The sequence below is a fragment of the Lactuca serriola genome, chromosome 7, assembly GCF_051521515.1.
Source record: "Lactuca serriola cultivar US96UC23 chromosome 7, Lser_US96UC23_V15, whole genome shotgun sequence".
Lineage (NCBI taxonomy): Eukaryota > Viridiplantae > Streptophyta > Magnoliopsida > Asterales > Asteraceae > Lactuca > Lactuca serriola.
The window spans coordinates 184,764,516-184,787,056 of NC_136414.1; the positions used below are offsets into that span (position 1 = coordinate 184,764,516).

The 22,541-nt window shown below is 35.9% G+C and overlaps 2 protein-coding genes across 2 annotated transcripts; both read left to right on the forward strand.

Annotated features, from left to right (window-relative positions):
• The first annotated feature begins 10,278 nt into the window (after positions 1-10,278).
• LOC145064626 (uncharacterized) lies at positions 10,279-11,190 on the forward strand. Its single transcript, XM_079012038.1, has 4 exons — positions 10,279-10,320; positions 10,404-10,584; positions 10,653-10,900; positions 10,984-11,190. Exons 1-4 carry the CDS (start codon positions 10,279-10,281, stop codon positions 11,188-11,190), a joined length of 678 nt encoding a protein of 225 aa, XP_078868164.1.
• Positions 11,191-14,080: 2,890 nt separating this feature from the next.
• Positions 14,081-16,408, forward strand: LOC145064627 (putative F-box protein At3g16210). The gene is made up of 2 exons (XM_079012039.1): positions 14,081-14,240; positions 15,121-16,408. Exon 2 carries the CDS (start codon positions 15,121-15,123, stop codon positions 16,360-16,362), a length of 1,242 nt encoding a protein of 413 aa, XP_078868165.1. The 5' UTR covers positions 14,081-14,240; the 3' UTR covers positions 16,363-16,408.
• The last annotated feature ends 6,133 nt before the right edge of the window (positions 16,409-22,541 follow it).

Below are 22,541 nucleotides of genomic sequence, written 5' to 3' on the forward strand. Positions count from 1 at the left end.
TATATAAAATTAAAATTAAAACATATATTATATAAATTTGCATTGGCTTGTTTAGGCTCGCGAGCCTAATCGAGTTTGAAAGATGAAACTTAGGCTCGAGCTCGTTTAATAAATGAGGCTGAAACTAAGCTCGAACTCGATCGTTTAATTCGGCTCGAGTCGAGCTTTTAATGAGTTAATCCCAAATAGCTCATTAGTAGCAAACGTCATATACGGATGAAACTGCGAATTTCCATCAAGGAAAACAATCACATAAAATAAAATAAATATTTTCACAAATACCGGGTTTTTTTCTAGCCTCTGTTTTAGGATCGGACTAGTCCCACTACAACTTTTTGTTAGTTCCTTAGGTCTGTCTTTTTATGACCGGTTTAAGATGATTTCATGAACGTTTTTAGTTTGGGTTAATGAAATAGAAAGGTAACGTAGTTTAGGGTCTGTACACATTAAGGTAACAATGTTTTTTTCGTATACATTTGCCAATTGAACTTGTTTGACATGTACGTATTAAGGTGATTTGACCGATGATCATAGGTTTTTCCTGATTTGGTATATTACGTGGCATTATGTTGTATTACGTGGCATTAAATGAAATTACTTAGCATTTTTGACACATTATATGAATGGTAATTGGAATTAAGGCTCATAAACAAAATAACCCACCGCTTTCATTCCGTCGTTCCCCTTTCTCAATATCGAACATTTGCAATTGAAATCAATTTCTATTTCTTCGACTGTAATGACGAAGGGATCATCCCTCATCGTGGATGTCCACTATAATGGTGTATTTTCCCCAACCCCCTTGTATATTTCAACCCAGAAATTGCATCTGTACGAGATGTCAACTTCAACGCTATGGTATTTTCAGATTTCATTACATTCCTTGAAAAGCTCACAAAGAATATCAACTGCAAGGATGTTTACTACTATCTTCCACATGAATGGTTGAGTGAAGGGTTAGGAGTAATTCAAAATGAAGGAGATTACAGAGAGTTCCTTGAGGTTGGTAATGGAAGCCAAGAAAAAAGAATTAATGTGTACATTGATCTGTACAATTAACCCATTTTCGATTGGATCGAGCAGGAGAATCCTGATGAATATGATTCGGTTGTAGAGGATGAAGACGAAGTTGATGATTCTACATTTTCGGATGCGATTTTACCTGACCATGAAGAGGATGAAGTGGTGTCAAGTAAGAAACCACTTGATGATTCATTTCTTAATGCCCTTTGTCCTAACAAGAAATCAGAAGATGGTTCCAACACATATGCAACAAACGAAGAAGTTGATGTGAAACTAATGTATCCCGTCCATGATCCAAACCAAAATTGGAAGAAGATGGTTCCTATACTAGGTATGAAGTTTTTTGACCCCGATGAACTTAAATGTTTATTGGGTAATTATGTTGTTAGACATGGATACAGTTTATGGTATGAAAAAAGTGATAAGAACAGGTTGTTAGCTAAATGTAGCAAAGGTACAACACATAAATGTCCATTTAGACTCTGGGCCACTTGGATGAAGGACGAACATTCTTTTCAAATTAAGTCACTGAAAGATGATCACAATTGCTCCAGGTCATTCAAACTTGGAGCAATTGAGAATTATAGGTGGATTGGGAAGCATTTTGTTAATGAAATATTAAAAAGACCAAAAATGAGCTTAAGAAAAATGAAAGCTAAAATTTCCAAAAAATTTAATATTAATGTTAGTTTAAGGCAGTGTAGAAATGCAAGAAGGTTTTCATTGATTAAGATTAAAGGTACTTTGGTTGAGCATTATGGAAGGTTGTAGCATTATGGTGAGGAGATTATGAGGTATAACCCAGGGTTTACGGTAAGAATGGATGTGGACATCATGCCTGACTCAACTATATATTTTTCAAAGTACTATGTCTGCTTCAAAGGTGTTAGGGACGGTTGGATAGAGGGATGTAGAAAGGTGATTTGTGTAGATGGCTGCTAATTGAAAGGCTTGTGTAAGGGTGAGCTTCTTGTAGTAATGGGTAGAGATGCGAATAACAACATCTACCCTATCACGTGGGCTGTGGTAAATGTTGAGAATAAAGTTTATTGCAAGTGGTTTCTTGACATTCTCATGGATGACCTTGGAGGGGGAAATGGTAGTGGACTTACTATCATTTCAGATGAACATAAGGTATTAGATTGGTTTCTTTTTGCTTTATGCTTTTTACTTTTTAATTGTTTAATATTAAGTTTTACATTCACCAACATGTTTTAATTTTGACAGGGATTGTTAGAAGTTGTGAAAGAAAGGATTCCAGAAGTTGAGCATAGGCAATGTGCTAGGCACATATATGCTAATTTTAAGAAGAAGTTTGATGGTGAACATTACAAAAAATTGTTTTGGGCTGCCGTAAGTAGTACCACTATACCACAGTTTGAAGAAGCCATGGATGGAATTAAGAAATTAAACCCCAATACCTATGATCATCTTATTGAAAGGGAACCAAAATATTGGTCAAAGGCTTTCTTTGTAGAAGGGAGCTAGGAACTGTGATGCTATGGAAAATGGTGTCTTAGATAGTTTTAATAATGCGATCAGGGATGCTAGAAGAAAGTCGATCATCACAATGTTGGAAGAAATAAGGGTTTAGGCCATGGAGAGGATGTATAATCAAAGGATCATGGCTGAAGAGTGGGATTTGGATATTTACCCAACAATTAGAAAGGAGTTAAAAGATAATAATATAACTCAAAGGTGAGTAACATAATGTTTTAAATTTACATTAGCTAATGATTGATTTGATTTGGGGTGTTAACTTACCTTTTTTTTTAGATTTTGGGGAGTTTATCCAAGTGGTAATCAACAATTTGAAGTAAGATTTGGTAATGATGCATTTGATTTAGATCTAATCAGAAGGATATGTGATGTGAATGTAGAAGTTGGCAGTTGAGAGGTATCCCATGCTTGCATGGCTTGGCTGCAATTGCATACCTGAATCATAATGTAGAGTCATATGTGGCACCTTGTTTTAGCAAACAAAGTTTCCTTTCAAGCTAATCTTACAATGTCCACCCTTTAAATGGTAGTCCAATGTGGCCGAAAACAATTTATCAAAAGCCTTTACCTCCAAAAAAAAAAATAATAAAATAAAAAAACTACCAGGCAAACCAAAGGTTAAACGAACAAAGGATAAGTCAACATTTGAAGGTACTAGTAAAAAGACGCATACAATATCACGTGCAAAAGGGTTGCAAAAGTGTAGTAATTGCAGAGGCATTGGATACAAGAAATCAAGTTGTCTAGGAAAAGGTAAAAATGAATTTATTTAGTGTAGTTCTATGTAATTGGAAACTAATACTAGTTTGTTTTCTCAGGAAGGGGAATTACAAGTGGAAGGGGAAGTACAAGTGGAAGTGGAAGTGGACATGTACCCGTTCAAGAACCTAGACAAGAACCCGTTCAAGAACATGTACAAGAACTTGTTGAAGCTCTTGTTGAAGCTCCTGTTCAAGATCCTGTTGAAGCTCCTGTTCAAGCTCCCAGAGCTTCAAGAATTAGAAAGATGCATGTGCGAAAGAGGAAAGTTTCAGAACGTATAACCGAGATTGGTCTAAGTAAGAAATTTATCCCCAAAGGAGGGATTAGTTGTAGTCAAAACAAGCCAGTAACTTTAGAATGATGTGCTTGTTTACTACTAGTATCTTTTGTCATCTAACACAAACTTTTAGTCTTTTGCATGGAATTGGTAACAAACCTTAAGTCTTTTGTCATGTAACTATGCTACCTTACTACTAAATGATGTAATGCTATTATGATACTAGTTAAGGGGTATTTTTGTCATAACCTGCTTCAAGGTTATGTTGATTAATGTGTTAAGGGTATTTTGTAGTACAATTGTTTCTATTAATGTGCATCCTACTTTGAAATCTGTTTCTATGAAATTTGTTTTTACCAAAACTACAAATCCAAGGGTAAATTGGTCAAAATAATTTCTATTTTATCATCCTACTTTGAAATCTGTTTCTATGAAATTTGATTTACCAAAACTTCAAATCCAAGGGTAAATTGGTCAAAATAATTTCTATTTTATCACCCTACTTTGAAATCTGTTTCTATGAAATCTGTTTTACCAAAACTGCAAATCCAAGGGTAAATTGGTCAAAACAATTTCTATTTTATCATCCTACTTTGATTCTACTTTAGTATCCTACTTTGAAATCTGTTTCTGTGAAATTTGTTTCATATCAAAATAATATAACAAATCAGATCCCATTCATATCAAAATAAGTGTTACAAAGTACATTACATCTTAATACAACTTCAAAAGATTAGAAATACCATTTCACCATCTAAAAGATTACAACCAACACAACCTTAGCATTAATCTACTTCTTGATGATTACAATTACTACTTCAAAAGACTAAATAAACAGATCACAATGAAATATGGTTCTTAATCATTAAGACATATCATAAAGTATAAAAGGTACTCTCCATTCTTCTTAGAATAGAGAAACTTTTATCTTTCTGCCTACTTGATTCCTTTATTCGTTCTGCTATTGATTTAAACCTTTTTCAATCAATTCAGAATTACACTTAATCTTATAAATATAATCGTATTTACTAATCCTTTAGTAAATCATGACGAATATCTTTGTTACCCTTGTGGTGGACTTGATCAACACACGACTTTGTGTACTCGATCTCCTACTCATTCACTTGACACTTTGTCAACGGATTAGTCTAATTTCCAAATATGCAATTTCTCATTCATCGTGCAACCAAGTTGCATGATTCCAAGTTTCTGTCTAATTGAAACTTGGGCGATGAGAAACTCTTCCTATTTGGTAAATTCTTGACATTTCCACTATTAACATAATTAAGAATCTTATCCATTCGTTGTAGAAATATGCAAACATTAATTTTTCATAACGATTTCATTGCAAGGAAATAAATAAATAAATAAATAAGTCAAATCAAAATTTATTTTATTCATAAAAGCAGCGGAAAACATTTGTCCTTACAATGCAAAATCAACTGAAAAACTATGTAGTCAAATATTCCTAACAATTCTATCATAACTTTCTAAGCTCAAAATCTAATCTTCAAGTCCATGCGATCGAGATCCATTTCATTGTGATTAGACTCATCTTGCTTTTCCATCAAGCTTCTTCTCTTATCACTGATCCTGCAAAACATTCAAATTTAATCTCATCACATTATGTATTAAGAATCAACGAATAGGAGCTTAATGGAGTTAGATAGTGGATTTTACCTGAAGCACAGCCATACTCTTTGACTCTCCCATCTTCTGGACACTTCAGGCTCTTAGGGCAGACTTGTATCCAACGCCCTTTCTCTTGGCAGCAAACGCAGGTCGGTTCTCCTAGAACGTCATCGGAAGCATGGTTGGTTGACTTTCCCAACAAATACGCTCCATTGCTTTGCCAAATCATTTCTGATTCAGTAGCAATGAGCATGTAAGTTAGGTTAATGAGGTTTTCGTCATGATCCATCATATAATACTTTCTTTTGAACTCATTATATGATTCGGGAAGTGACTGCAGGACCCAGTTCACAACCAACTTATCAGGGAATGACGCACCAAACATTATCAATCTATCGATGTGTGATTTCATTCCTAGAACGTGGGCACACACGGGTTTATCATCTTCATGTTTCATTTCCAATAGGGCTTTAGTGACATTGAACCTTTCAATTCTTTGATCTTGTGGGTTAGGGAGAATGATTGGAGGAGGTGGAGGAAGTGAAGCATGATTTCTTGTTCCTCGATCGAATCGTGGAATATCATCTTCATGTGGAATGCTTGTTCCATGGGATTTGGGAAGACCATAGTTGTCGTACTTTGATATCTATAAAATGGGAGAAAAATAAATTCAAGTTAGTTGATAGATTTAGTCCTTAATAAATCACCCAAATGAGATACTAAGGCTAGGACCCAACACAATATTCCACAACTCGGGAGAGGGATGCCGTAACCCAAATTGCAGAACATTTGAAGGTAAGTGAAAGACGATTCACTAATTTTCCACCATGAAAAAAGAAAACCGATTAAGTTTTAAATATTTTGAAAACTCCTAGATCCTTTGAGATTCATTAAACTTTTCAATGGCATGTTTAAATCTCGATATGCCCCTCTAGTTTGTGACTGGGCAACCAAGGATCACAAAGCGGATGTGAATAACCATACAAACTTACATGGTGCCCTCACATGTTACAATCACCTATTCGATGTGCCGGTTAACCACACATGCTTCACCGAACTATGACAAACATTGAGTCACCCTTTGCTACCTTTGCTTAGAACCATTTAGTGTGCCGGTGAACCACACACGCTCCACTAACGTCTTTGCAAGGGTACAAAGTGTAATTTCATGGAATTGCATCAATTCACTTTTGCCTAAAGTAACTAAGATTGGGAATTTGTAAAACATTTAGTTACTTTTGTACTTCATTATACTTATAATGGAAGGTTTCTGTCCTATCCTACCCATTCGGCTAACGACCCTCCACTAGTCAAGAGTGCGGTGGGTAAGAGTGGATACCCATTCAATCGCCATTTTATAGGCAATTTCCTTAAACACCCCTTATAGACCAGCTTCGTGAATGAGGCCTACTAACGGTAAGACTGACTTTTACTCATACATATATAATATTAGACTTTTAATGATATATATAGTATATGGTGTATTTTACACTTTTAAAATACTATGTGGTCAAATTTAATAATTATACTTTTAATTCAATTGTAAACCAAAAACTATATGGATTTATTAAATCTCTTTTAATTATACACCTTAATTAATTAATAAAACCATAAGGGTGTGATTTGAACTTTTCAAAACAATACTAGGGTTTTAGAATTTAACATTCCTAAATTAAACCTTTAATCAACTTTTAAATTCCAAAACTTGAGGGCAAGTTTTTGAAACATTTTAAAACATTAGGGTTTAGAATTTAAATATACATCAAAATTAAACTTTTAATCAAAATTTAAATTCCAAAACTTGAGGGCAAGTTTTGAAACCTTTTCAAAAACATTAGGGTTTCAACCATTTAAATTTCAAAACAAAACTTTGAGTTCAAATTTAAACTATAAAACCTAAAGGGGAAAATTAAAACTTTTCATAACACAAGGATCAAATAACAAATAATATAAATTAAACAATTAATTTCATCATTATCTATATTTGACCTAATTTCAATTTCTTGCAAAATAAGTTACCCAATTAATACAAATAATCAACTATAATCATATAAGGAAGTTATTATCTAATCAATTGGTAATTATCTTTTGTTTAATCAAGGATATACTCATAAATATGCATAAAATCGGATTTTAAAGATCTAAAACCAGGGGCGGAACACAAACGTTATATCTTCGGGGGCCGAAATCAAACTTCAAAACAAACTATATAAACATGAAAATTTTGATTCAAAATTATGACATATAGTTTAAATAATATAACTACTAAAAAATCAATCAATAGTAGAGTGTGTTCTCATGTTGATATGTACGATAAATAATGAAATTAACTATCAGTTAAGAAATAATAAAATAAATTAACAACTAATTTTTGATAAAACTATAAGCTACATAAACTTATTTTTATTATTACATCACACTTTAAATGAAATCACATATCTATTAGTCCATTTTATATTAATAAATACATTTATTCTTTTGTTTTACACTTTAAATACAAATATAATTTATATGATTCATTAAAAAAAGGACATATTTTCAATTAATCAAATCATAGTTGTCAGTATAGAGTTTAGCCTGTATCATACATCTATGATCACACTCCACCTTCTCATATTCTATATCATAATATAAACAAGAGAGAGAAACAAAATAAAAGAAACAAAAACAGGGTAAGAAAGAGAGCGAAAAAGGGAAGAACTATCGTTACAACTTACTGGGACGGAGAGGAGACCGGAGAGGGTGATGCGGCGACCGGCGAGAGGAGAGATAAGCGTCGGAAGAAGGGAAAAGCCCGGAAACCAACAAAGAGGATACAGAAACGGAGAAGCGAAAGTTCAGCGATAGATTCTGGTGGAGTAGATGCATTTGGGTGGCATTATCTACGGTGAGATCTCGACTTTTTATGGAAATTGGAATCTTCTAGGTTTTTTGTTTTGATAGACTCAAATTTTGCGTTAAGAGTTGCGTACATTTGAAATATGGTTTCCTTGTTTTCTTATTTCCAAATAAAATACGATTTTTATTTTTATTTTATCAGTGATTTTCGGATGTTTTATTAATGATTTTTGGATATGTATTCGGATGTGTGGTTAACGTAATGTGTTATTTAGATTCTTAGATAATCACTAAGTTTTGTAAATGATATTGTATTACATTTAGTTGTGAACTTAAAACAGGGGGCCAAACTGATTATCGAAGTTATTTCATGCATAAACTATACATATAATGGTATTAGCAGCCTTAAAAGCGGGGAGGCCATGGCCCCCCTTGGCCCCTCTTACGGTCCGCCACTGTCTAAAACAGATAAGGCAAGTATCCATGAGTAAAACAACAAGAAATCCCGAAAATAGCTCCATCTGACGCTCGAACTCGCCGAGTACCACACTGGTCTCGCCGAGTTGAGGCCTACTCGCCGAGTACACTATGGTACTCGCCGAGTTCATCAGGCAGGGTGCTCAAAACTCGATTTTGCAACTTGAACAAACATACAAGGCATCAATACAATAGAAACCAATCAAGGCTCTGATACCACCGATGGGTTTTGGCCATAAGAACATCCTATGTGCTCATACAAACCCTAATGTTTGGATCTAGGTTTCTCTATTGTACATGCAATTCATCCAAGACTATAAACCCTAGTTCTAGCATACAAGTAATCATACTAACATAAGAATGGGTTTAAATATTACCTTGATTGTTATGTAGCAATAACAATCACAATTCCTCCTTGTAATGACTTTAGAAAGCTTAGAGTCACAAATATCACTCCTCTAATGGTTCACAAACACCAAGAGCAAGAGGATGAAGAAGAGAAGAGAAGGAGGCTGCCCAAAACGTATGGAAACCCTAAGGATCTTGTTCACCACGTTTTTGGGGAAGGGTTCTTTAAATAGTGAGGCTATTAGGGTTATCTAACAAGGAAACCCTAATTTGGATGCTTAAGCCCTAAGCAACCCATAGACTCCTTTCTTAAAGGCCCTAGGACGATTTCCAATGGGTTTCCCCATAGAATTCGTCCACCCCTTTAATATGAAGTCCATTAGCTCAATATTCAACTATCATACAATTGACAGTTCTAGTCCCTTAGTTTAATTAATGTCTTTTAGTCACAAACTCAATTCTTATTAATTCTTGACTAATATTAATAAAACAATATGATTTCTCTTTTAATATATTATTCTCATAATATATTAATAAATCATATTTAATCCTTTCTCTCCATTATTCATCCTATCAAGTTGCTTTGGTGAAGGCAACCCAAAAGGACCATGCACTATCGGGTCAAGTACATACCAAAATAGTTATGGACTTAGACACTAATCCAACACTATCAAAGTGAACCATCAAGTTAAGAGCTTTATACCTCCAAAAGCTTTCCAAGTTGGTGATGATTCATTATGAGATGGTGACGATGATGGGAGATCGCACTTTGACATTCTATGAGTTTCGAGCATGTGGAGCCCCGAAAGTCTTCGGGAAGAAGGACGCGATTATAAGTAGGCGTTGGTTAGCAGACGTCGGGAACATCTTTCAATCTAGCCTTTGTCATGAAGAGGCGAAGGTCCGTATTGCATCCTGTCTTCTGAAGGACAAAGATCGAGACTGGTGGGAGGAGGTTGGGCACGCCTTGGGAGGTGAGGCGATTAAGTTGATGACTTTGGAGGATTTTATGGCGAGATTTCTGGCTGAGTTTTCACTTGTGATTGAGGTCCAACAGTTGGCTAGGGAGTTTTAGGACCTTTGCCAGACTACTGAGACGGTAGCAGAGATCATTACTATGTTCCATGAGAGGGTGTTATTAGTTCCGTAGTATGTGGCATATAAGGAGATGATGAAGGCGAGGTACCACGCGATTTTGAGGAACGATATTCGACAATTTGTGAGTCGATCCAGTTTCAGGACATTAGAGAATATGATAACGTGAGACAGAGTGAGGGAGATTGACTTGGAGATGGAGAGGAAGAGGAAATTGGATTAGGTTCAAAGCTTAGAGGGATCTGGAAAGAGGCCCAAGGTTTTTTACTCGAGGACGAGGGGCCAGTAGGGCCAAAGCCGCTACAATGAGTGCGGTAAGATGCACAATGGGGCGTGCAGGGTGGGTGGTTTTGGCTGCTTCAAGTGCGGTACAACGGGTCATTTCAGAAGGGATTGCACTTACACCACCACCACCCAGGTAGTTATTCTGATTTGCTTTCATTTCAATCAGAGGGGCCGTAAGAAGGCCAATTGCCCAAGTTTAGCAGCAGTAGGACCAGTTGCAGTACCTGCTCCGACAACCTTGTGGATTGCAGATGGCCGGCAGAACAAGGAAGAGGCACATGTTGTGAGGAGTAGGGCTTTCCAGCTGACAACCGAGGAGGCTTGTACATCACCAGATGTAGTGACTGGTATGTATCTTCTCCTTATCTCTTTATTTATGTTGATTTTCTGCTTGTATCTGTGTGGTTTGTTTTAGGATCGTTCATTGTGAACGGTATCTCTACTTTGGTATTGTTTGATTTAAGGGCTACCCGACCCTTTGAATCTCTTGACCATAGCAAGAGGTTTGTCGATGCTCCGGGGGAGCTGGATTGTAGACTAGAGGTTGATACTGCCGACGATTGTCCTGTACGAGTATCTAGGGTTCATCGGGGTTGTGTCTTGGAGTTGTTCAGCGAGCGGAATCCGATCAATTTGGTTGTTATTCCCCTGGATGAGAGCAAGGTTATTTTGGAGATGGATTGGTAGAGCCCCAATGGGGAAATGATTGATTGCGAACAGTAGTTGGTGTGTATCCGGGACTTAAGTGGGGGAGAGTTGGTGATTCTGGATTTGTTTCCTATGTTATGGATACTCGAGAAAAGGGTAAAGAGACTGTGGTTAATGTTCCAATTGTTCGGGAGTATCAAGATGTGTTCCCGGATGATTTTCCTGGAGTACCTCCAAAGAGACATGTGGAGTTTTGGATTGACATGGTTCTTGGTGTGGCTCCAATAGCCAAAGCACCTTATTGATTAGCTCCCTTAGAGATGCAGGAGTTGTCTACACAGTTGCGGTAGCTATTAGACAAAGAATTTATTCGGCTGAGTAGTTCGCCATAGGGAGCGTCGATCTTGTTTGTGAAGAAAAAGGATGGATCACATTGGATGTGTATCAATTACCGGGAGATGAATAAGAAAATGGTGAAGAACCGTTGTCCACTTCCGAGGATTGACGATTTATTTGACCAACTTTAGGGTGCATCTTGGTTTTCCAAGACTAATCTACATTCGGGTTATCATCAGATGAGAGTCAGAGAGGAGGATACGTAGAAGACGGCCTTCTGAACTTATTATGGTCATTATGAATTCATGGTGATGCCCTTTGGGCTCACCAATTCTCCAACCTCATTCATGGATATCATGAATCGCATATGCAGACCTATGTTGGATCGGTCTATGATTTTTTTTATCGATGGCATCCTAGTCTATTCTATGACTAAGGAGCTGCATGAGGAGCTTCTGAGGTAGGTATTGGAGACCTTAAGGAGGGAGAGATTGTATGTGATGTTCTTCAAGTGTGAGTTTTTGTTATGCGAGGTGTAGTTTCTGGGGAACCTTGTCAACCAAAACAGTATTCCGATCGATTCGCCCAAGGTTGAGGCGGTGATGAGATGGGAAGTTCTGAAGTCTCCATCTGAGATTCAGAGTTTCTTTGGTTTGGCAGGTTACAATCGGAGATTCATTTAGGATTTCTCCAATATAGCGGTTCCATTGACTCGATTGACGAAGAAGACCATCACATTTCGTTGGGGCCTAAGTAGTAGGCAGCTTTTGAGACCTTAACGCAGAAGTTGTGTGAGGCGTCAATTCTGACCCTTCCAGAGGGTGTTTGAGGATATTATGGTTTATTGTGATGCGTCGATCACGGGTTTGGGTGCAGTTCTGATGTAAAGGGGTCTCATTACTGCTTACACTTCGAGGCAGCTGAAGCCTCATGAGGCGAATTATCCTACACATGATTTGGAGTTGAGGGTTGTGGTGTTTTCCCTCAATATTTGGCGACACTACCTCTATAGGGTCCATTGTACTATCTACACGGATCACAAGAGAATGAGGTATTTGATGGATTAGCCGAATTTGAACATGAGACAACGTAGGTGGTTGGATGTGGTGAAGGATTATGATTGTGAGATCCTTTACCATCCGGGGAAGGCCAATGTGGTGGTCGATGCTCTCAGCCGCAAGGTGCAAGGTGGTCATGGTTCCAATAAAAGATATGTGTTTCAGGATGATTGTGAGATCTTTTACCATCATGTTCTGACAGGTCTGTTCCAAGTAGGGCTCGATGCCGGGCGAGGCCCGATGGTTGTCGGGCATGGCCCATCGTATGTTAATATGTATGTTATAAGGTGTTTGGGGAAGTCACTAAGCTTCATGCTTACGGTTTTCAATTTATGTTTCAGGTACTTCCGAATTGAAGGGGAAAACTCGGGATGATCGCATTACACACACCACGACCTCCTTTTATTTGACTTTGATGTATTGAGAAGAATGATAGATATACTCTTATTTTCTTTTTAAGGTTTTATGAACACGTTTTGGATGATGGTTTTACTATTACTAAAATGAAATTTTTGGTCTTCAATTTTGGGATGTTTCATTTGAGCTTATGGTTTTGTAGTTTAAACATTTCCAGGTACTTTCAGTGTTAAACAGAAGACCCCGATTTGATCACACTGCATCCTCTGAATATTTATTCCGCAATGTTTATTTATGATATTACTCTAATGTTTTGATAATACTTTTACTCTAATCATCTTTTGAGATAATGCATCAATGGTTGTGACTTATTTAATGTTAAAATTTTATTCGGTAATTTTGGGATATTATATATATATATATATATATATATATATATATATATATATATATATATATATATATTCAAAGCTTCTTGATCTTTTCTTGCCCCATGTGTTGTTGACTTATGGATTGTAGGATGTTAGACCCTGTAGTCTGTGTTGTTGAGATTATGGTGGTTGTTGTTACTGAGATATTTCCCGTATGGCTTTCAAGATTGTTGTACACCGAGCTAGGCTGTTTTAGCTATGTACGCCTTTGTTAAGTTGTCGAGAAGAGTCATCAAAAAAACAACATGAATGAAAATTGGATAGGTTGCACCCACTTAGCATTGGTTAGCGATGGGACTAACAACCATCAAAGGTTCTTTAGCTTTGATTTCTCGTCGACAGGAGTTATGTGTAAATTGGATTTGGGTATGGAGAGATGCTTCGTGGTCTGTGGCTTTTAAAATGAATACAGATGAACTTTATGTTATAGGAGCTTTGCAATTGCAACCACAACTGACCAGTAATGGTGATTTGTTGCTCAATACTTATTTTCAACAACTCGATGTTTTTTTAATCCCAAGACGCGGGTGCCATCAATCAAGAGTAGTCGAATCAATGTTGCTTCAACTCTACGTAAAATTTTATTAGTGAAACATTTTGTGAAACGAAGAAAACATAAAATTACATTTTGATTTTCGATGCATTTTTATTACGATTTTGGCTTTCAGTTATCTTGTTGAGGTTACAACTACTTTTTTGGTCGGTGCTGCACAGGAGTCATCAAGAAAATAACGTGACTGAAAAGATAAAATTAAAACTTAGATATTAGAATTAAATTTAATCTTAATTGTTGTTGTATTCAATAACTTATAAAATGTTTTGAATTTTTGATATGTTTGTTAGGAACTTAGGATGTTATGGTCTAAATTCACATAATGCAAAATATCAATATATGTGTAAGGGTCGGCCCACTGTTGATTTTGGCAGTCCAAAGGCGTAGAACAAAAAAAAAAGCTGATGGAGAAATATATGGAACAGAAAAACGTTGTAATCCGATAATCACGAATTCATGATTAAAATCCCTTCTTTCTTCATAGAATCACGCCTATCAAAGTATCAATCGATCGATCGGATTCTGTCAAGATTTTCGCTCTCCTCTCCTCTTTATCCCAGTTCTCACTTCTCACCAAGGCCGAATTTGCTGTTTTCAGTTTCTTAATTCTCCTACTCGAGGTAACTTCTGTTTTTGCTTTAATTGAATGATAGATAAGTTTCATGATTGGGAAACTCTGTCTTTTGATTAAAGAACATAAATCATGTTTTATTTTTCATGTGTAATTCTGATTTATGCTTTTAGTTCTTAAGGCTGAAACTTGAATTTCTAGTGGATCGGTGAAAAACAAAGCCATGACCTTTTTTTTTTTGGTACAAAGTACAAACAACTATTGTTTCCACATCTCATCTTATTACCTTATATATGAAAACAAATAAATCATGTCATAATAGCTTGCAAGAAATGAATGCTGCTCAATCAGAAGCATCAGTAACCAAATAAAATAAAATAATTTATCGTTTAGTGTGTTCACTACAGTTATAACATGACACTCATTATACTCTTTCCAATTTTGAAAATATCATCCTACTTATATCAAGTATGACATCTACTAATTTGGATTATTTTCTTTTCTATTACAGCATTCTACATTCTTTTACTACAATATGACACCTAAAATAGCAATGTAATTTTTTTTTTATGGATTTAGTTTAAGTGGAGAAATATCAATGTAGTTTATATTCGAGATGTTTTATTTGACACCATTCAGTCATAAACACCTAGAATAACAACATAGTTTTTGCTCATAAATATGTTTTATTTGAAGTAGTTTGTTTTCTTTTCATGTTTTTTTGGACTTAACTCTAGTAAAGAAATACCAACATACTTTATACTCAACACCTTTTTGACACAATGTGGACAGAAACATATTTGTGTGTGTGTGTATATATATATATATATATATATATATATATATATATATATAACCATGCTCATTACTTAATAATTTTTTATTAGTTTTTGATTGCAACTGATTTTTATCTTGTTGGAAAAATGCAGATGTCGGATTATCTATGCGAAGATTTGATTGTTGAAATATTTACAAGACTACCACCGAAATCCCTCCTCCGATTTAGATCACTCTCTAAATCGTTATATACTTGTATTTCTACCCATGGTTTTATACGCATGCACACTCTTAGATCCCCAAAAAAAATCCACTTCATTCATCTAATTAGCGATGACAAAAATGAAAAACAACAAGAATTCTTTTACACATCACATGGAGAGGAGGAGGAATTGGCATTGTATTTGTGTCCCAAACGTGGATCCCCAAAAAAAATCCACTTCATTCATCTAATTAGCGATGACAAAAATGAAAAACAACAAGAATTCTTTTACACATCACATGGAGAGGAGGAGGAATTGGCATTGTATTTGTGTCCCAAACGTGGATACATTGATATAACAACAGAAGTCCCGTTCCCTTCTGGCGCACCTGTTGGTTCATGTAATGGAACTTTCTGTTTGTGGACTAAAAAAGGTTTGATTCTATGGAACCCTTCAATCAGGCGCAAACTAATCGTGCCTGAATTTCCTCAGAGATCTGAACCCTTTTCGTTGGTAGGGATTGGGTTTGGATTCGATCCAATCAGTGATGACTACAAAGTTGTCCAGATATCAAATGTCAAAGGCAACAATTCATTTGTTTATGCTGTGAAGAGTGGCACATGGTGTGAGATTGCTTCCCCTAAACATCAAAATCAGATTCAGATGATCCGTTACGATTCCTTTTTTTTCAATGGAGTGTTGCATTGGGTGACATATATTAATCAAAGAGAAAAGAAAAACGCATGCATTAGTTGTATACTAACATTCAATTTGAGCACTCATGTTTTTGATATGATTCCAGTGCCTATGTCCATTCGGAATTGGACGACATCGGGACTAACAACCATCCAAGGTTCTTTAGCTTTGATTTCTTGTAATGATGAAATTAGTGAAAGTTGGATTCGGGTATGGAGAGATGCTTCGTGGTCTGTGGTTTTTAAATTGAAAACAGATCAACTTTTTATTTTAGGTGTTTTGGAATTGCATCCGCAAGCTTTGTTGCTCAATACTTTCTCTCATGGGCTCCATGTTTATAATCTCAAGACGGGGGTGTCATCAAGAGTAGGCGACTTCAATGCTGCTTCAAGTTTACGTAACTTTTATCAGTGTGTTGAAACCCTCCATTTGTTAGACATGGGGGAGACTATTGCTGAAACGGAACTACAGAAGAACTATGAAAGAAAAAAATAACAACATTACATTTTGAATTTCGAACATTTTAATTACCATTTTGGTATTTGTCATTGGTACAAAAGTTTTTTTTTTAGTGAATAAATTAACACATATATAATTTCCTGCTTGTTTGCCAATAAAAGAGATATCATTGAGGGTAAAATTGTTGATGATTGATGATCACATCAAGCAGAATATACTTGTAAAATCCAGCCCATCAGGCACATTTTTCTCCATGTGAGTGCATTTAGAACTTCATATATGATCTGGCATTTCGTCGAGCACGTAGTAGGCGTCTGTGCTATGAGCGCATCTAAACCACTCAGCATATCATCAAAATTCAGAACCTGGAAACAAGCAAACTGGGCACACAACTATGAATAGACTAAAATAAACCCTCAAGTTCTTAAAGCATCAAGTTTTACATGAGCTCGGCTCGGGCTCAACTTGTTTGTGAGACCTGACTAAATGCGACTGAGCTCGGCCTAGCTAATAGTCAAATATCAAGCTCATTTTTGTTTTTAAGCTTGATAAAAAGTTTGTTTATAATTATTTGATATTTACTATTTAATTATTAGTTACAAATTAATATATAAAATTAAAATTAAAACATATATTATATAAATTTGCATTTGCTTGTTTAGGCTCGCGAGCCTAATCGAGTTTGAAAGATGAAACTTAGGCTCGAGCTCGTTTAATAAATGAGGCTGAAACTAAGCTCGAACTCGTTTAATTCGGCTCGAGTCGAGCTTTTAATGAGTTAATCCCAAATAGCTCATTAGTAGCAAACGTCATATACGGATGAAACTGCGAATTTCCATCAAGGAAAACAATCACATAAAATAAAATAAATATTCTCACAAATACCGGTTTTTTTTCTAGCCTCTGTTTTAGGATCGGACTAGTCCCACTACAACTTTTTGTTAGTTCCTTAGGTCTGTCTTTTTATGACCGGTTTAAGATGATTTCATGAACGTTTTTAGTTTGGGTTAATGAAATAGAAAGGTAACGTAGTTTAGGGTCTGTACACATTAAGGTAACAATGTTTTTTTTCGTATACATTTGCCAATTGAACTTGTTTGACATGTACTTATTAAGGTGATATGACCGATGATCATAGGTTTTTCCTGATTTGGTATATTACGTGGCATTATGTTGTATTACGTGGCATTAAATGAAATTACTTAGCATTTTTGACACATTATATGAATGGTAATTGGAATTAGGGCTCATAAACAAAAAAACGCACCGCTTTCATTCCGTCGTTCCCCTTTCTCAATATCGAACATTTGCAATTGAAATCAATTTCTATTTCTTCGACTGTAATGACGAAGGGATCATCCCTCATCGTGGATGTCCACTATAATGGTGTATTTTCCCCAACCCCCTTGTATATTTCAACCCAGAAATTGCATCTGTACGAGATGTCAACTTCAACGCTATGGTATTTTCAGATTTCATTACATTCCTTGAAAAGCTCACAAAGAATATCAACTGCAAGGATGTTTACTACTATCTTCCACATGAATGGTTGAGTGAAGGGTTAGGAGTAATTCAAAATGAAGGAGATTACAGAGAGTTCCTTGAGGTTGGTAATGGAAGCCAAGAAAAAAGAATTAATGTGTACATTGATCAGTACAATTAACCCATTTTCGATTGGATCGAGCAGGAGAATCCTGATGAATATGATTCGGTTGTAGAGGATGAAGACGAAGTTGATGATTCTACATTTTCGGATGCGATTTTACCTGACCATGAAGAGGATGAAGTGGTGTCAAGTAAGAAACCACTTGATGATTCATTTCTTAATGCCCTTTGTCCTAACAAGAAATCAGAAGATGGTTCCAACACATATGCAACAAACGAAGAAGTTGATGTGAAACTAACGTATCCCGTCCATGATCCAAACCAAAATTGGAAGAAGATGGTTCCTATACTAGGTATGAAGTTTTTTGACCCCGATGAACTTAAATGTTTATTGGGTAATTATGTTGTTAGACATGGATACAGTTTATGGTATGAAAAAAGTGATAAGAACAGGTTGTTAGCTAAATGTAGCAAAGGTACAACACATAAATGTCCATTTAGACTCTGGGCCACTTGGATGAAGGACGAACATTCTTTTCAAATTAAGTCACTGAAAGATGATCATAATTGCTCCAGGTCATTCAAACTTGGAGCAATTGAGAATTATAGGTGGATTGGGAAGCATTTTGTTAATGAAATATTAAAAAGACCAAAAATGAGCTTAAGAAAAATGAAAGCTAAAATTTCCAAAAAATTTAATATTAATGTTAGTTTAAGGCAGTGTAGAAATGCAAGAAGGTTTTCATTGATTAAGATTAAAGGTACTTTGGTTGAGCATTATGGAAGGTTGTAGCATTATGGTGAGGAGATTATGAGGTATAACCCAGGGTTTACGGTAAGAATGGATGTGGACATCATGCCTGACTCAACTATATATTTTTCAAAGTACTATGTCTGCTTCAAAGGTGTTAGGGACGGTTGGATAGAGGGATGTAGAAAGGTGATTTGTGTAGATGGCTGCTAATTGAAAGGCTTGTGTAAGGGTGAGCTTCTTGTAGTAATGGGTAGAGATGCGAATAACAACATCTACCCTATCACGTGGGCTGTGGTAAATGTTGAGAATAAAGTTTACTGCAAGTGGTTTCTTGACATTCTCATGGATGACCTTGGAGGGGGAAATGGTAGTGGACTTACTATCATTTCAGATGAACATAAGGTATTAGATTGGTTTCTTTTTGCTTTATGCTTTTTACTTTTTAATTGTTTAATATTAAGTTTTACATTCACCAACATGTTTTAATTTTGACAGGGATTGTTAGAAGTTGTGAAAGAAAGGATTCCAGAAGTTGAGCATAGGCAATGTTCTAGGCACATATATGCTAATTTTAAGAAGAAGTTTGATGGTGAACATTACAAAAAATTGTTTTGGGCTGCCGTAAATAGTACCACTATACCACAGTTTGAAGAAGCCATGGATGGAATTAAGAAATTAAACCCCAATACCTATGATCATCTTATTGAAAGGGAACCAAAATATTGGTCAAAGGCTTTCTTTGGAGAAGGGAGCTAGGAACTGTGATGCTATGGAAAATGGTGTCTCAGAAAGTTTTAATAATGCAATCAGGGATGCTAGAAGAAAGTCGATCATCACAATGTTGGAAGAAATAAGGGTTTAGGCCATGGAGAGGATGTATAATCAAAGGATCATGGCTGAAGAGTGGGATTTGGATATTTAACCAACAATTAGAAAGGAGTTAAAAGATAATAATATAACTCAAAGGTGAGTAACATAATGTTTTAAATTTACATTAGCTAATGATTGATTTGATTTGGGGTGTTAACTTACCTTTTCTTTTAGATTTCGGGGAGTTTATCCAAGTGGTAATCAACAATTTGAAGTAAGATTTGGTAATGATGCATTTGATTTAGATCTAATCAGAAGGATATGTGAATGTAGAAGTTGGCAGTTGAGAGGTATCCCATGCTTGCATGGCTTGGCTGCAATTGCATACCTGAATCATAATGTAGAGTCATATGTGGCACCTTGTTTTAGCAAACAAAGTTTCCTTTCAAGCTAATCTTACAATGTCCACCCTTTAAATGGTAGTCCAATGTGGCCGAAAACAATTTATCAAAAGCCTTTACCTCCAAAAAAAATAAAATAAAATAAAAAAACTACCAGGCAAACCAAAGGTTAAACGAACAAAGGATAAGTCAGCATTTGAAGGTACTGGTAAAAAGACGCATACAATATCACGTGCAAAAGGGTTGCAAAAGTGTAGTAATTGCAGAGGCATTGGATACAAGAAATCAAGCTGTCTAGGAAAAGGTAAAAATGAATTTATTTAGTGTAGTTCTATGTAATTGGAAACTAATACTAGTTTGTTTTCTCAGGAAGGGGAATTACAAGTGGAAGGGGAAGTACAAGTGGAAGTGGAAGTGGACATGTACCCGTACAAGAACCTAGACAAGAACCCGTTCAAGAACATGTACAAGAACTTGTTGAAGCTCTTGTTGAAGCTCCTGTTCAAGATCCTGTTGAAGCTCCTGTTCAAGCTCCCAGAGCTTCAAGAATTAGAAAGATGCATGTGCGAAAGAGGAAAGTTTCAGAACGTATAACCGAGATTGGTCTAAGTAAGAAATTTATCCCCAAAGGAGGGATTAGTTGTAGTCAAAACAAGCCAGTAACTTTAGAATGATGTGCTTGTTTACTACTAGTATCTTTTGTCATCTAACACAAACTTTTAGTCTTTTGCATGGAATTGGTAACAAACCTTAAGTCTTTTGTCATGTAACTATGCTACCTTACTACTAAATGATGTAATGCTATTATGATACTAGTTAAGGGGTATTTTTGTCATAACCTGCTTCAAGGTTATGTTGATTAATGTGTTAAGGGTATTTTGTAGTACAATTGTTTCTATTAATGTGCATCCTACTTTGAAATCTGTTTCTATGAAATTTGTTTTTACCAAAACTACAAATCCAAGGGTAAATTGGTCAAAATAATTTCTATTTTTAGCATCCTACTTTGAAATCTGTTTCTATGAAATTTGTTTTACCAAAACTTCAAATCCAAGGGTAAATTGGTCAAAATAATTTCTATTTTATCATCCTACTTTGAAATCTGTTTCTATGAAATATGTTTTAACAAAACTGCAAATCCAAGGGTAAATTGGTCAAAACAATTTCTATTTTATCATCCTACTTTGATTCTACTTTAGTCAAATCAAAATTTATTTTATTCATAAAAGCAGCGGAAAACATTTGTCCTTACAATGCAAAATCAACTGAAAAACTATGTAGTCAAATATTCCTAACAATTCTATCATAACTTTCTAAGCTCAAAATCTAATCTTCAAGTCCATGCGATCGAGATCCATTTCGTTGTGATTAGACTCATCTTGCTTTTCCATCAAGCTTCTTCTCTTTTCACTGATCCTGCAAAATATTCAAATGTAATCTCATCACATTATGTATTAAGAATCAACGAATAGGAGCTTAATGGAGTTAGATAGTGGATTTTACCTGAAGCACAGCCATACTCTTTGACTCTCCCATCTTCTGGACACTTCAGGCTCTTAGGGCAGACTTGTATCCAACGCCCTTTCTCTTGGCAGCAAACGCAGGTCGGTTCTCCTAGAACGTCATCGGAAGCATGGTTGGTTGACTTTCCCAACAAATACGCTCCATTGCTTTGCCAAATCATTTCTGATTCAGTAGCAATGAGCATGTAAGTTAGGTTAATGAGGTTTTCGTCATGATCCATCATATAATACTTTCTTTTGAACTCATTATATGATTCAGGAAGTGACTGCAGGACCCAGTTCACAACCAACTTATCAGGGAATGACGCACCAAACATTATCAATCTATCGATGTGTGATTTCATTCCTAGAACGTGGGCACACACGGGTTTATCATCTTCATGTTTCATTTCCAATAGGGCTTTAGTGACACTGAACCTTTCAATTCTTTGATCTTGTGGGTTAGGGAGAATGATTGGAGGAGGTGGAGGAAGTGAAGCATGATTTCTTGTTCCTCGATCGAATCGTGGAATATCATCTTCATGTGGAATGCTTGTTCCACGGGATTTGGGAAGACCATAGTTGTCGTACTTTGATATCTATAAAACGGGAGAAAAATAAATTCAAGTTAGTTGATAGATTTAGTCCTTAATAAATCACCCAAATGAGATACTAAGGCTAGGACCCAACACAATATTCCACAACTCGGGAGAGGGATGTCGTAACCCAAATTGCAGAACATTTGAAGGTAAGTGAAAGACGATTCACTAATTTTCCACCATGAAAAAAGAAAACCGATTAAGTTTTAAATATTTTGAAAACTCCTAGATCCTTTGAGATTCATTAAACTTTTCAATGGCATGTTTAAATCTCGATATGCCCCTCTAGTTTGTGACTGGGCAACCAAGGATCACAAAGCGGATGTGAATAACCATACAAACTTACATGGTGCCCTCACATGTTACAATCACCTATTCGATGTGCCGGTTAACCACACATGCTTCACCGAACTATGACAAACATTGAGTCACCCTTTGCTACCTTTGCTTAGAACCATTTAGTGTGCCGGTGAACCACACACGCTCCACTAACGTCTTTGCAAGGGTACAAAGTGTAATTTCATGGAATTGCATCAATTCACTT